The sequence below is a fragment of the Montipora capricornis genome, chromosome 14, assembly GCF_036669925.1.
Source record: "Montipora capricornis isolate CH-2021 chromosome 14, ASM3666992v2, whole genome shotgun sequence".
Classification (NCBI taxonomy): domain Eukaryota; kingdom Metazoa; phylum Cnidaria; class Anthozoa; order Scleractinia; family Acroporidae; genus Montipora; species Montipora capricornis.
Window position 1 is genome coordinate 25,209,082 of NC_090896.1, and position 15,000 is coordinate 25,224,081.

At 38.6% G+C, this 15,000-nt stretch overlaps 1 protein-coding gene across 1 annotated transcript in view; it reads right to left on the bottom strand.

The window, feature by feature from the left end:
* LOC138031208 (sperm flagellar protein 1-like) overlaps positions 1-15,000 on the bottom strand; it is a 19,638-nt gene that overhangs the window by 566 nt on the left and 4,072 nt on the right. Inside the window, exons 3-8 of the mRNA XM_068878882.1 lie at positions 14,139-14,248; positions 13,365-13,497; positions 10,028-10,095; positions 3,511-3,686; positions 1,247-1,367; positions 1-641 (exon numbers count right to left, since the gene is read on the bottom strand). The exon at positions 1-641 is cut by the window's left edge and continues 566 nt beyond it. Of these exons, the coding sequence (XP_068734983.1) occupies positions 402-641; positions 1,247-1,367; positions 3,511-3,686; positions 10,028-10,095; positions 13,365-13,497; positions 14,139-14,248 (848 nt within the window). The 3' untranslated portion in view covers positions 1-401. The remainder of the gene's footprint in view (positions 642-1,246; positions 1,368-3,510; positions 3,687-10,027; positions 10,096-13,364; positions 13,498-14,138; positions 14,249-15,000) is intronic.

A 15,000-nucleotide genomic window follows, 5' to 3' on the forward strand; every position in this document is an offset into this window, starting at 1 on the left:
TTATGTCCACTTTAACTTTTATACTTTATATATGTATTAAATAAATAGATCTTGTGCGAGTGAAATCCTTTGCCTACAGACGCAAACAAAGGGTTTTTCAAAGGCATACTCCCAAAGGAATTGGCTGTGGATTATGATCTAACTGTACACGTTACGTGATGCTAAATGTTGACTAAATCTAAAAATAGTGCTTATTGAAAGCAGTTGGGATTGAAGGTATCCTCTAAAAAAAGGGACTTTAAAAAACAACTCGACTCTCTGAGATCTTTTTCTTGCAGCTCCTTCATAAAGATCAGCTTCCCACTTCCCAACTGGCTATGGCACTAACTGATGAACTCGTGCATGGCCACTTCCACGAATTTTCGGTATCGATTTCGCTTCATCTTTAGACATTGCTGCGGCTACTGTAACTGCTGTGAATTGTATGACGTATGATGAACGGGCGGAAGTGGATTCTGATGATGCATCTGCATAACCGGAAGTGATGGATCAACCACAGGGGGAGGGGGTGGGTGTTGCTGTGGAGGGAGCTGTCGGGGCGGTGGTTGCGTGGCTTGTTGAAGTCTCCTTGTCAAGTCATCTATTCTCAAGTCTTTAATGTGCAACAGGTGCTCGAGTCTTCTAATTTTCACGTTTAGAATCTGAGACACAAAAATGGTAAAAGAAAGTGTGAGAATGAGCTAATCACAAATTTATAACTGGTATGATTGGCTAGACAAATCTGCGCCTCTCTCTACAAGCCAATGATAAACGAAACATTCCCTCTTTCTGTTTCCCTCATAATGACCCGTTGCAAATTTCATAACTACATTTTGCTCGAAATCGGGTTCAAAGACTGGGGAGAGTGCAATCATGTAAGCAGCAGTCACAAAATTTTAATCTTTGTCTGGATTAAAAGCACTGTTCGAATTCATCGACAAGTATCCTCTTTGTTGACCATAGCATTTGGAGGCATTTAACAACTTGTTTGAGTTATGACTGAGATGAAAATGTTTAAAGGTCTTCTTCTATCGATACTCTTGAACCCCATCTCTTAGTTACTACGTTAGTAAGGAACACTATGGTTGCTGTATATATGAATATGATCACGTTTAATGATTAACTGTTTGCTCACTAGTTTTGGTAAAAATAAGATGTTACCCTCAAACATGACTGCAGTTCCTGTTTTTGTATCCGGTACAGAGGTAAGCAAACTTAATTAAATACATTCAATTTATTTGCCAAATGGAACCAAACGAAACTTTACCTGTATGGTTTCCTGGGAGGCAAGCAATGCCTGTTCTTTTTCCTCAAGCAACAATCTTGTATTTGGGGAGTCTATTGCTGTCCCATTTACATCTTGGTACGATTGAGAGCGAGGAACCTTCCTAAAGCCAGTTTAAAAAGATCAACAACCTTAAACAAAATTCTGTTGATTGCTCCCCTTGAGCAAATAAGGTCTTAATTAAGGCACCAATATTATTGGAGTGACTGAGATTACATGGGCAAACTGGTCCGAGATGAAAAGGACAATTCTGATTAGTTGTCTGGCAAAACTCGAACCGCTAAGATGGAACGGTCACGAAGCAGCGTACATAGGTTGCCAAACTGTTCCCATTTTATCGGACATAACAAGAAAAGTGCGAGAGACGTTTTTATTTAGTCATGTCGGAAATTCATTACGAATTTTACTTTCCAGAACCGTTAACAGAAGCAGGCGAAGAGGCAAGACCCCTGCACAAGAGAGCCAATACAATTAAAATCTTATTGAACTACCTTGTTCGGTCCGTACTGGGAAAATATTGGTCTCGTTCCTTTTTCACCAGTTTATGAACCAAGCTTGAACTTGCAAACAGAAAAAAGGAAGTCAACTCAACGGTTTCCCAGTACGGACCTCAAGCTAGTTCAATAACATCTATTTATTGTTTTCTGAAGCATTTCAGCGGGCTGGAACCTTAAACCCTGGAATCTGATTGGCTAATAGCTTTTTTACGATATGGACCACGTCCGAAATTCTTCCGTGCTAACCGCGGAAAGTCGAGAGATTGTGGCAAAAGTTTACAAACAAAGGCAACAAACAACTTCAATAGAACTAATAGATGACAAACATGTAAAAAAATTATAAACTGTGAAGAAAACGGATTCAGACGTGATTGCACACAGTGGAGCACTGAATTTACATTTACATTTACTATCCAAAGGAAGAAACCTCTAAAGCAATGATGGGTTTAAAACAAACGACAGCTGTCAAATGAACAGGTTATTTACCAGTCAGAGAAAAAAAACTACACGCTTGGTCTTGGGCCCTCAGCCTTCGATCTGGGGTGGCACTCAAGACCTCGGGAAGGGATTTTTCTCATACGGACCGGCTCCTTCTGGTAAATAACATATATGTGTGGTTTACTGTGCATGTGTAACCAACAGAAGAAATTTTAAGGAGTCTGTGTCACCATTTACATGCACATTACGCAAACACAGGGCAAGATCAGAGTCAAAAAAGAATTTCAAACTTGGATAAAACTGACACACGCAACAAAAACCCTCTCACACACATTGACGTGCAGAAATAAATACTCTCCACTTTTATTAAAAAAATGAAAGAATTCCAGTCCACCTTTCTCTTTATCTGATACGTACATTTCAAATTACAAGGACGGAATTTGACTGAACACGTAATTAATCACTCCCCTTTGGGGCTTTTAACGGCCAATGTACAACACTCAGTGGGGGACTTTGCCAGCCTGCCTTTTTTATGGTGCAAATGGCCGCCTTGCAGTTTACAATCTTAAGTGAATGACACGTAGACTTCACAGGTGCCCTCAGAACAGAATGAGTGAGACCACCACACCGGGACTACGTCCCCTACTCTTCTCTAACAGATGTGAGTGGGCTCAGTTGGTTGAGCACCGGGCTGTCATGCGGGAGGTCGTGAGTTCCACTCCGGCCGGACCAACACTCAGGGTCTTTCAATAACTGAGGAGAAAGTGCTACCTTTGTAATTATATCCGCAAATGGTTAGACTTTCAAGTCTTCTCGGATAAGGACGATAAGACGGAGGTCCCGTCTCGCAAATAACTTCCATGTTCATTAGTTCCCTGTGGGACGTTAAAGAAGCCACACACTTTTCGAGAAGAGTAGGGGAACAAGTTCCCGGTGTTGTGGCTGTCCTGTGTGTGTGTATATGGGTGGGTGGGTAAAGTAGGTCTACATCAGCTGAATAGCTGCCAAAACTTCAACCTGCTCAAACAAATAAATAGCAAACAAACAATAACACCCCACACAAGTGATGTGAGAGGGGCCTACCGTTTGTCGCCGTTATCAGACGGGATTAGAGAGTCTAACCATTTGCAGTTATTTTAAGACCCTGAGTGTTGGTTTGGACGGAGGTTTTGATGCCAAAAGCAAGTCCAGTTCATTTTTTTCACAGTACATTACCTGTTCATTCACAAGTTAACCCATCCCCTCCAAAGTGGACTGGTATCATCAAAGTCATTGATAAGGATTAAGTAAATAGAGTTAACAAAAACTGACCCTTTTCCTTGATGAACCGATGCAAGTTTTGACTTCTCTCCAAGTGGGCCAGCATACACGCCAGCTGCCTTTCCATCTTTGCTTTTAAGCCGAGTGTTTGGCCCTCTTGGGCTGCCCCCACCTGGCTTGTCAACAGGGCGTGACGGATAAGGCACTGATCCCTGAGGACCTCCTACCTGTTATCAATTTAAGGGAGGTGAGAAAGTTATCTTAACAAATGCCCATGTAGAACAAAAAGGGGATAATAAACCAAGTTGATCAGACAAAAATAAAACTATTATAATAAATTTGCGTTAAGTACATGTAAGTATAATCATCAATCGTAGCGATGTTGAATGTACATGTGAAGTCGATGACACAAAGTTCAACATCCTGCAACATTTCTTACTCAATAAATGTTGAACAGTGTTGCACAGACCCGTTGAACGGAATAGAGCTGCTCCCTATTTTTGTTCAAAATCGTTTATAAACAACGTTGAATTGAATGCCATATTTCAACATTCAACTACCACTACCACTACCACTACCACTACCACTACCACTACCACTACCACTACCACTACCACTACCACTACCACTACCACTACCACTACCACTACCACTACCACTACCACTACCACTACCGCTACCGCTACCGTTACCGCTACTGCTACTGCTGCTGCTGCTGCTACTACTACTACTACTACTGTCACAGACAATCTGGGAAAGATACTGAAGATCAATGGAGTTGAACTTGGAGTAGAACCCCCTACAATTAAATGCATGCCATGCTACTATCTGACAATGTTTTTGCAATTGAGCCATAAATATTCAAAACATGGGAAAATTAAATGCTCAACTGCAGCAAATTAATTAAATTCACACTACTATCAGACATTGATAACAGAAAACCATCGAGTGAGTCGGGTGCTGTTTAAGTGAAACAAATTTGTAGTTTTGGTTGGGATCAGAGGCGGATCTGGTAGCTCTTTTTCTTTTAAAGTCAATTCATTTTTTTGGTTGATAAATTAAATTTACATTTATTTACAATCTGGCAACATGCAAGTTCTGTTATTTCAAATCTTGACGGCCTCCTTTTTGCATAGGATGTATTAAGGTACCACCCAAGTATCTGATTTCCTTGACTCATAAAAGTAACGAAGAAAATCTATTTATTTTCTCCTTTTGTAACAGGCTATTTCTATTTATCTGTTTTTTATTGCATTTTTGTTTCCTGGAACAGATACTGTTTACCTGATGTAAACTTTTTATTTACATGCAAAACATAAACAAAGTCAAAAAAGTAGCCTAAACTATCCGGATTTTTGTCAAAGTATATAATTCGATTCTTTCAATTCACTCGCCCTTAAATATTCCTAGATCTTCCATTGGGGTTGTCCGTTGTTTTTTCTGCGGACAAGTAACCTTTTCTTTTTACCAAAAACTAGATAAGTACCCCCGTAAACTTTCTGGTCGTCTGGGATGACTAGAGCTTTTGTAAAAGGCCACCGAAGTAAATACAAACATTTAAAGGATAAGACTGCATGCCTGATAACTTATGCCAAAGAGAAATTCTATTGCAACAGAGCTCACAGTTTTCGTCACTCCCATCTTAGCAAATGGTTCAGATCCGTCTATGGTTTGTCTGGAGATCATAAAAATCACTTGAATATGACTGCTCCACCTAAGTCAGAATTACTGCAAACGGCCGATGACCTCCTTGAAGCTTTTACGGCACCATGGAAATACAGTGAACCTTCTGCTCTGCATGTCAATGATCGCGTGGACAGTGTTGTTGATCGTCCTCCACCTACGCCCCACATTGGCCAGGTAAAAGCTGCTCTTAAAAGGCTAAATTCACGGAAAGCCACAGGGTCAGATGGATTGCCTGCTTGGATTCTAAAGCAATTCAAGAAGTTGCTTCTGTCATTCATGACATAATTTGTGCAAGTATTCAGCAATGCAAGTACCCTACATTCTACAAGCATGCTTTGGTAAGTCCTGTTCCAAAAGTTAAGAACCTAGTGTATATCGCCAACAATTTTAGACAAATATCTGTGCTGCCACAAATTGCAAAAGTGCTGGAAAAGTTTCAGCTTAACCTGAACAAAGATGATCTCAGAATTATTAACAATCAACATGCTTTTACCCCAGATAGATCCACTGTTACGGCTCTCGCCTGTGTAACGCAGGATTGGTACAATGCTACGGATTTTGGAAGCAAGGTTTATGGTGTGCACGCCGTGTTTGTAGATTTCCGACAGACGGGGATGCTCGTCGTCTCGCTTAGGGGTGTAAATTTTTGTTTGGGAATTTGACAAAGGTGTGACTGATCTTCTGACATCTTTACACCTCAATGCCTCGAGTCAAATTGAAACTGCTCCAGGGACTCGTAAAGTTCTTTAAATTTTTTCAGTTATAATTCTAGGACTTGAATGCAATTTTCGTATTTCTCCAATTCACGTTTGCATTTGTAACAAATAATAGTTGCAGGGAGCTCCCGTCTGACCTTGTAGCTCAGTCGGTAGAGCGGCGGAGATCTAACCCGAAGGTTGTGGGTTCAATTCCGACCCTGGTCAGAGTTTTTCTCTGTCCTTGTGTGGGCCCATTTCCATCAGTAGGGCTAATGCTCACATGGTTCATATGGGATAGAAATCTAGCACTTCACATTACACTCTATTCAGTTAACTCTTACTCTGGCAGTCAATCAAAATAAGTTGGTTTGCATGTAAGTGAGGTTTTTAACGGCCAGTACCAGAGGTTTTTCTCGCCGCTTCGTGACTCGCTCTTTTCATAGCGAGAAAATAACCTCTTGAACCCAGGGTAAAGGATATGTGGATTTCATTCAAGAAAACGCCACCACCATTGCATATTGACAATGTGGAACTTGAAAGAGTCACACAGTTTAAATTGCTTGGAGTCGTAGTCCAAAATAACTTAAAGTGGTATTGGATAGCAGGTGACAGACTGAGAACGAGTGAGCCATTTTGTGCTCTGGTCAGCAGTCACAAGAAAGAAGAAGAAATTCGGCGGGATCGTCCGGTCGATCAAGCGTCAAGCTTGTATTTCGGTTGTTTTACACGTGAAAAGCGTTGAGCCAAAACAAGAAAATGTTGGTAACAACTCCTTTACAAGAGGTAAGCTGTAACTACATGGTGTATGAGAAGATACTGTTTATTTTGAGTCTGGACTGTCTGTAAAATTTACGATTTAGCATTGAAATATTTTTCACACATCCAATGCATGTACTAATCACACAGTAGATAAATTAATTAACTTTGATAAACAAGAATTTCCGTAGCTTCACAATACAAAAGGTTAAGCAAATGACCAAATGATTGGAGAACGCTCCCACAGCATACATGATTTAATAGCTCTCCCACGGTGTCCTTTTTGATTAATGTTGCTCATAACTATGGCGCTCAGTGCATCTACATGTACTACGTGCCATTTTATGAGTGAGATAATTTATTGACCTTTTGGGCAAAGACAGTATAAAAATCTGCTTTGCAAACATTGATCAACTGGTTAAACTCTGGACGTGACAAAATTAACTAAATTTATCAAGCAAGAAAGAAGTTAAATTCTTTACTTTCCATATATTACGATCTGCTAAAGCCAACTTGAAGACTAATATCCTATACCAAAACCAAACACTTTAATAATGATTATTGCAAGTCTATAACTTTATTTTAAAAGGGAGAATTGAGTATCAATTAACTTAGGAAATTAAAGGGGCAGTGTCATGGACTGCAGTAAAAATCTGGAAAGCAAAGGAGACCTGTTTACCAATGGCAAAGAAGATTAATGGCTAAATTGTCTTCAAAACGGCTCTTCTAGCTCACCGTTCTTAAGTGTTTCTTCCCTGAACTAGATTGCGCAGGTCATTAATGAAATGAAGCGTTACAAACTACAGCTATCTTAGGCATAAGTGAGAGTAGATGGACAAGATCTGGGAGAATGAAGACAACAACAGGAAAGACAGTACTCTACTCCAGCAGAGAAGATGATTCACATCACAAGGGGCGTTGCAATCATCACGAGGAAAGAAATGGAAAAGTACTTAATGGAATGCAAGCCAGTAAACAGCAGGATTATTCAAGCACGATTTAAGGGTAGGCAGACTAACTTGTCCACCATACAATGTTATGCACCTACTAATGACCGCAACGACAGAGATAAAGAAGCCTTCTATAAGCAGCTCAAAGCGACACTTGAGAACGTCCACCATAGGGACCTCCTGCTGGTGACAGGTAACCTTAATGCCAAGGTTGGCTCGGACAACGTGAATTTTGAAAGGGTAATTAATGGGAAGAGAGGAATGTGGAGTGCAGAACGACAATGGAGAGAGGTTGGTAAGAGTGGTGTGCATTCAATAACATGATCATTGGTGGAACTTTATTCCCGCATTGCAACATTCACAAACTCACTTGGACATCCCCAAACGGGCAGGATCAAAACCAAATAGACCATCTCATGGTTAACAGCATGTGGCGCTCCTCCCTGCTTGACGTAAGAGTAAGAAGAGGGGCTGATGCAAGCAGCGATCACCATCTTGTGACTGACAAGGTGACACTGAAACTTAGAGCAGCTGCCGACCAAATATACACACCACCCCTAGATATGAGTTCAGCAGACTACAAGACCCTAGGACAAAAAATGCCTTTGTTCTACAGCTGAGGAACAGGCTCCAAGACTTGAGTAACATAGAAAAGCAAGACAGTGAAAAAGAAGACACTGTAAATCAACAGTGGAAGCAAGTGAGGGGCATCTTTGATGAAGCAAGTACAACCTGTCTGGGGATGCAGAAGACTAGAAAAAAGTAAGAATGGATTACACCAGGCACGTGGCAGGCTATCGAGGAGAGGCGCCAGCTGAAGAAGAAGATAAGTGACAGCAGATCAGCCAGACTCTGAGTGAGGTATAGGCTGGCCCGGCGGTATACGTAGAAACCAAAAGGCGTGTGAAAAAGATCTGAACTGACAAAAAGGCATATATGGAAGAGCTGGCAAAGGAAGCAGAGGAAGCCACACAAAAGGGAGTGCAGGGAAATGTCTAAAAAATCGCTAAATTGATCTGTGAAAAAATATAGTGGCAGCAGAAATGCCCCCATACGAGACCAACAAGGACAGCTCCTCGCCTCTGAAAAAGACCAAGAAGCACGTTGGGTAGAGCATTTCAAGGAAGTCCTTAATAGACCAGCACCAGAAGAGGAGCCTGATATACCAGAAGCTGAGGAGAACCTAAGTGTTGACACTGGACCACCAAAGAAAGGAGAGATAATTGCGGCCAGTAATTCTCTAAGAAACCACAAGGCACCTGGCAAAGATCGCCTCAATGCTGAGCTGTTCAAGGCAGATGCTGTGACCACTGCAAACATCTTGCAACCACTTTTCAATACCATATGGGACAGAAGGAAAATCCCTGATGACTGGAATCAGGGTATCATTATCAAGACACCAAAGTCAGGTCAAGCTCAAGATTAGTGGAAAAAAGGCTTGTTTTCATGCTTGTTAGGGGTCTTGAAGCACTTAGTGGATTCAGTCTACTGATTCCAAGTCGTTTCTTTTTACAATGTATTAATTTTGTTCTTATGATATTAAAAATTTCTCTCTGTTGGAAGTACAGTTGTAAAAATCACTCCAACTCATTCAACTTAATTGCTCACATTAATTATTTTTCTCACAAAAGTGCATGTGCTCAGTTTTTCAGTATGCTTTTCAATAAAATACACAAAATAATATTGTGAAGCATCACTTTGTATTAAAGGTAGCAATAAAAGGGATAATAATTTGTGGAGAGACTGGCAACAACAGATAACAACCTCAAGGGAAAGGAAAGTGATTATATTTTATAGTGAACAAGGGTTGAAGTTATTGGGAGTTGACTGTAATTTGCAGATAATGACACCACAAGACAATTTAAAGTATACGTCAAGCCTGCAAGATTTGCTTCTTTTTGCAGTTACTGGAGCACAGATTTCATAAAACAAAACAACTCCACCTAAAGACTAATCCCAAGTGACCAAAAATACAGTGCTTTCCTGTACCTGCAGAAAGCCCCCAAAATTTATAACTTTATCTTTGGTAATCTTGCAATATTATAATGCCCAGGAGTCCTGAAGGATCTTGTAAGACCCAGGAAATAAAGATTCTTTAGAGATTCTTAAAAAATCTTGTAAGAATCTTGTAAGATCTTAGATAGCATCTTAAAAGATTCTTACAAGATCTTACAAGATTCTTAATTAGTCTAAGAAACAGAGGAAAATCTTATCAAGAAAGTTATTAAGAATCTTAGTAAGATCTTAATTAATACGATTTCCACATGGGATTTCAGTTTAGTATTAATCATGACTCAATAGTGACAACTCTAACCTTCCATAGATGCCATATTCACCTCTTCCTAGACTTTCAAATTTTAGTTGAATTTTGATCAGGTTGTTGAATGGGTTGGAATAAATCATGAAATAAAGTTACAAATAGGCCCAAATGTTGCTTTCGACATTATATTTATAAGGCAGATATAACAGTGGACGTACATCATTTGGAGGAAGTTGCTGCTGTCCATAACTGGTGTTAAATGCATATCCATAATTATTTTCTGGCCCTATGAAGTGGAACAAAAAATTAAAATTAAACTAATAATAAATGATAAAATCAAATAATATAGCACACAAAATAAGCAGTGTGGACATCTGATCGACTTGCAAGTTGTACCATGAAGTTGAAATTACAATGAACAGTTTACTCACATAGGTGTCAATCACTTCTGCTGAATAGTTTAATGGAACACACCCAGCACAGTGATTGTCAGTTTCATTTTTAACTGGCAAACTGTCCTTATTATTATTAGGGTGTTTACAATAATAATAATAATAATAACAATAATAATAATAATAATAATAATAATAATAATTATTATTATATTATTATTATTAATTATTATTATTATTATTATGGTAAACACCTGCAGATAAGCTGCACCTTTTCCCCAAAAATTGTTGCTAGAAATCAGGGGTGAGGGTTATTCTGCTGGGACATTTGAAAAAAGTTGCTTCCCGTGTCCAGTTTTCCATCTTCGCGTCCAATCTAATGTCTGGTTACTAAGCTACGACCATTGTGCTCACATTGTTGTAATGCAAAAATCTATGGAAAAACTGTGTTGAATAAAGAAATTCCTGTCAACAAATACCCGAAAAATATCTTGATCATATTTATGTCAAAATTGGTACAAACGATGTTCATTATCTTAAAGTGCCAAAATTGCAGGTAAGACTTTCAAGCATTTTTCGTTCCAATTTTAATAGTGAGTTTACATTTGATGAACAGTGGATTAAAAAGACTTCTGTACAGTTGACTTTGCATTTCTTTTGATTTCTTTCAAAAAACCTATGGGTGTTGCTTATTAACCAACTGATACCTCACATGCCCTTGAATACCCCAAGTTGACCAGTAAGATGGTCTGACATTAGGCAGAGTAAAATCTGTTTTAATAGTCTCACTCTCAGGGGTCAATGGGTTAATACAGGGATATTTTGTGAGTGTGTGGTTCAAAACTTATGCTGAGAAAGCAAAACTCAGCAATTGCTCTTGGTATACAAAAACAAAATTGGAGGTAAACCACACATTTTTCAGAAATAACTAAGCTTAAATTTAGAAAAGAACACCACGCTATTATAGCTATAGTAATTTTAAACCTTTTTACAAATAATTATTGTTGTTGAATAATTACCTTTGAAAAATGTGTGGTTAGTATACCCCCAATTTCCAATTTTGGATTTCAATAACACTTGTTTAATAAGATCTGCTTTTCCTGCATATTCAGTGAACTGCATGCAAAAATACCTTTGAATGAGTAGGCACCGTCCTTAATAAAACCAATACTTTATTTTTTTCACGTTTCATGCGGAATGGCTACTGTAATCTATAGATTTAGCCAAGCCTAAAAGCGGAGCTCCCTAGTTATTTATTCTTACTGCCTGTAGGGTTTGTGAAAATAAAAGGTTTCGAATTGTCCGCATTTTGATGTTTCCGGTTGCTGCTTTAATAATTAAATCATTTTCTTTGCTTATAGAAAAATGCATTGCCTAACTAGTTTTACGCTAAAAACCGATATCGCATGAAACACGAAGAGATAAGTACGATATCGGTTTTGCGAGTGAAATTTACTTTGGAATTCACCAGTTTGGGAATTGGAATGAATTTTTCTTGCACTGCATGAGTTTTAAAAGAAAACAAGCACACCCTAAGCGAGCGAATGGAAAAGGAAAAAGCCATTTCAGAGTCAACTGTCAATAGCCAGCGAATAAGAATCACGCTAAACATGCATTAGAAGTCATGAAAAAAAATTTTGCCAGTTCAAGGTCAAAGAAGAGTTTTACTGATGTACTTTATTCCACTTTATCTCAGTCTTCACATTTTGATGTATTTCACCACTGAAACATACCAGGTTGGCTTGGAACAAGAATCGGCAAAATGAAACCAAGAAAGGGCTAACTTCAAACAGATTCGCTCCAACACTTAAATAGCGTTTAGGTGCTTTAAACAAACTTCTGAAAACACAAGTTAGGGAAATTTCCCCCTAATTTTACAAAAACTTATTGCGATTACGTGTTTATAACATAAGGGCACATCAAAAACCAGCTGGGAAAATGGATCAGAAAGCACTCAAGTTGTTCAATCACATTTTAGAGCAAAACAAACAAACAAACAAACAAATAAACTTATTCTTTATGTCCAAAAGAGTACAGATGATTGTTAATTAATATAACGATTTAAAGGAAAGAATTTGCGGAGTATTACTGGTATTCTGTTTTGTTGTTGACGATCTCTTTCGCTCTCCTCATTTTTCAAACCGTTTTATACCTGAACACGAAAAGTGTTGACTGTGTAAGTAGTATAGTTAATGTAGTATGGCCTTGTAGCCGCGTCGAGCGACATGCAGAAAGCACACGAAAAGTGAAGCCTCATTTATGTTTAGGTGAGTTAATCTGAGTCGGGCCTGCAATCCAATCGAAAACCAGTGCCTGGTCAGGTGTCAACTTAAAAAAAAAAAACAGCTTTAAGTTTACATCCCTCCAATGCTTGACTTGAATTCATGTAACTGCGTAGCTGCCAGTGGGGACCACAGCTATCATGATATGTCAAACTGGATTGAAACCAGCGAAAAATGTGGAAAGAACACATTTTCCAAACCGTTTTCTATCTGAACACAAAAAGGGTTAACTGTGTAAGAACTATAGTTGATCTGGTATGGCCGTGTATCCGGGTCGAGCCACAGAAAGCGCAGAAAAAACGAAGCCTCGTTTATATTTAGGTGAGTTAACCTGAGTTGAGCGTGCAATCCAATCGAACACCAGTACCTGGTCAGCCGTCAACTTCCAAAAAACAGCTGACCTCGGTGAGCTCTAAGCTTGAGCCCGCAATATGGTCATGTGCTACTGGTCAGTAGATACGTATACCTTGTTTTGACAGATGTCCAATATCAAAGTTGTATGCTGTTAAACTAGTATGATACTGGTCACATTGGCAAACATGGAGGGGTGGACGTACGTACATACAGACGATCGATGATGTCATCGGTAAAAAAACCAAAATTTCTCGCATCGATGGGTTACCATATTTTCTTAATTATGGTGCTCCATGCGCGGAGCTCCGCTATAATTGACACAAAACCAAAATTCCATTAGAAACTAGCCTCATCATAAAATGCAGACTAAGTGCAGCACATTGTTTTCTCGTTCTTCAAACAAAAGGAGCCTTGTTGTCACCCATGATTTGCATTTTCCAGACAACGGTCTGCTGTGATCATTTAAACTGACCACAATCTAATAAACTTGCACCATTTCCCTCAAAACATATTTTACTTGACCTTACCAAAATAAGCCTGACCGTCATCATATAAATATGTCTCATGGTCAGAGATTGGTCCATTTGGTGAGAACTCATCATAAACCTGCTGCTGTTTACGTAAACTGTCAGCCTTTTTCTTAGCAATGTAATTCTCAATCTGTTAAATGTAAGAAAACAAAATATTATTTAATAATTAAAATTAATAATTGTCAATTTAAGTTCAAAATCTGGATTTTCTCTATGGAACTTAATTGCTGCAAACCTACCCTACTAGCTGCAAGATGCCATGTAATTATCACTGGTTCGTGCTGGATTTTGTACAATTTTATTATAAAATTTCAAGGGTATTCAAGAAGTTTTCAAGAACAAGAAATTGAATTTTCAAGGAGCATTTGAAAAAAGAAGATTACAATTCTACGCCATATACCATGTTTCTGTGTTTTCTTTGTTGAAAAAGCCTACCCTGACATTCTTTCCCACCTCCTGTGAACTGTACATGGTGCAATCTTCAACAATTTTCACCCAAGAAAAAATTCAAGGAGTTTTCAAGCAGTTTCCCCACAAATCCTTTTTTGAAGGGCTTTTTAAGTGGCCTTGAATTCCAAGATTAAATTCCAGGGCTTTTCATTATTCAAGGCCTTCAAGGAGTAGCATGAACCCCACATATGTTTTGCATCATTTCTCATAAATTATTATTTTACTTCAGCTGCAAAATTTAGGCAATAATTGAGTTTTATGCATTGACATGTAACTAAGAGATTTAAAATGTGCCAAAAAGTTGTGTGAAGAGAAACTCACCTTAAGCCGCAGATTTGCCAACACAAGCTCTACTACTCCAGCTTTGCAGTCAACAACATCTCTAACTGTTGATTTGGGTACATTATAGTTTAGCTTTGAAAAGACCTTTCCTGAAAAAAACAAAACAAAAAAAAAACAAGTATGCCTCTTGAGCAGTTAACTGGGCTACTTGTAAAAAAAAAAAACATGAAGAAATGTTTAATAACTGAAGAAGGCAGTTACAGAACTCTCATTTTCTTGCATGATTTGGTGGCCAGATCTTGGATCCAGCAAACTGGCCGTTATGAAGAAGAAAGCATTCAGTAAGGTGGTCAAACACTGCATACACACTTTGTGTTTGAGCTTCTAACATGATCAGACTGAAATACGTAACTTAATACAATAATGATTTTAATGCTCACCACACAACACTCCATCATCACAAAGAAATTAATGCTGCTGTTGTTATATGCAATTTCAAGAGCAAATTATGTTGCGGCTTAAAAAATTACTTACCTAAAAATTTTTAGACTAATTTGTTTTTCACTTTTCTTTGTGTTATCAGGGGTTTCAGAAAAAACAAATTCCTGCAAGTGGTTATTATTTTAAACTGTTAAGGAAGTGCAAGTGAGTAGAAAAATTGGAAGGGCAGAAAGGCCCTTCATTAGTAGGGGGTTTGTGGGCATCCTCCCACGGAAAATTTACAAATTTAATGTACGTCATGCCCCACATGATGCATTTGACATCATTTCGTCTTATTTGCAGGAAAAATAATATGGAATCACTACATAGCAGGCTTGCCCAAATGCAGCAGTTTTATAAATACATAGCAGAACACATGCGCATTAGCGCCAAAGTCTAATAACTCGTTTTACCTGTTCAA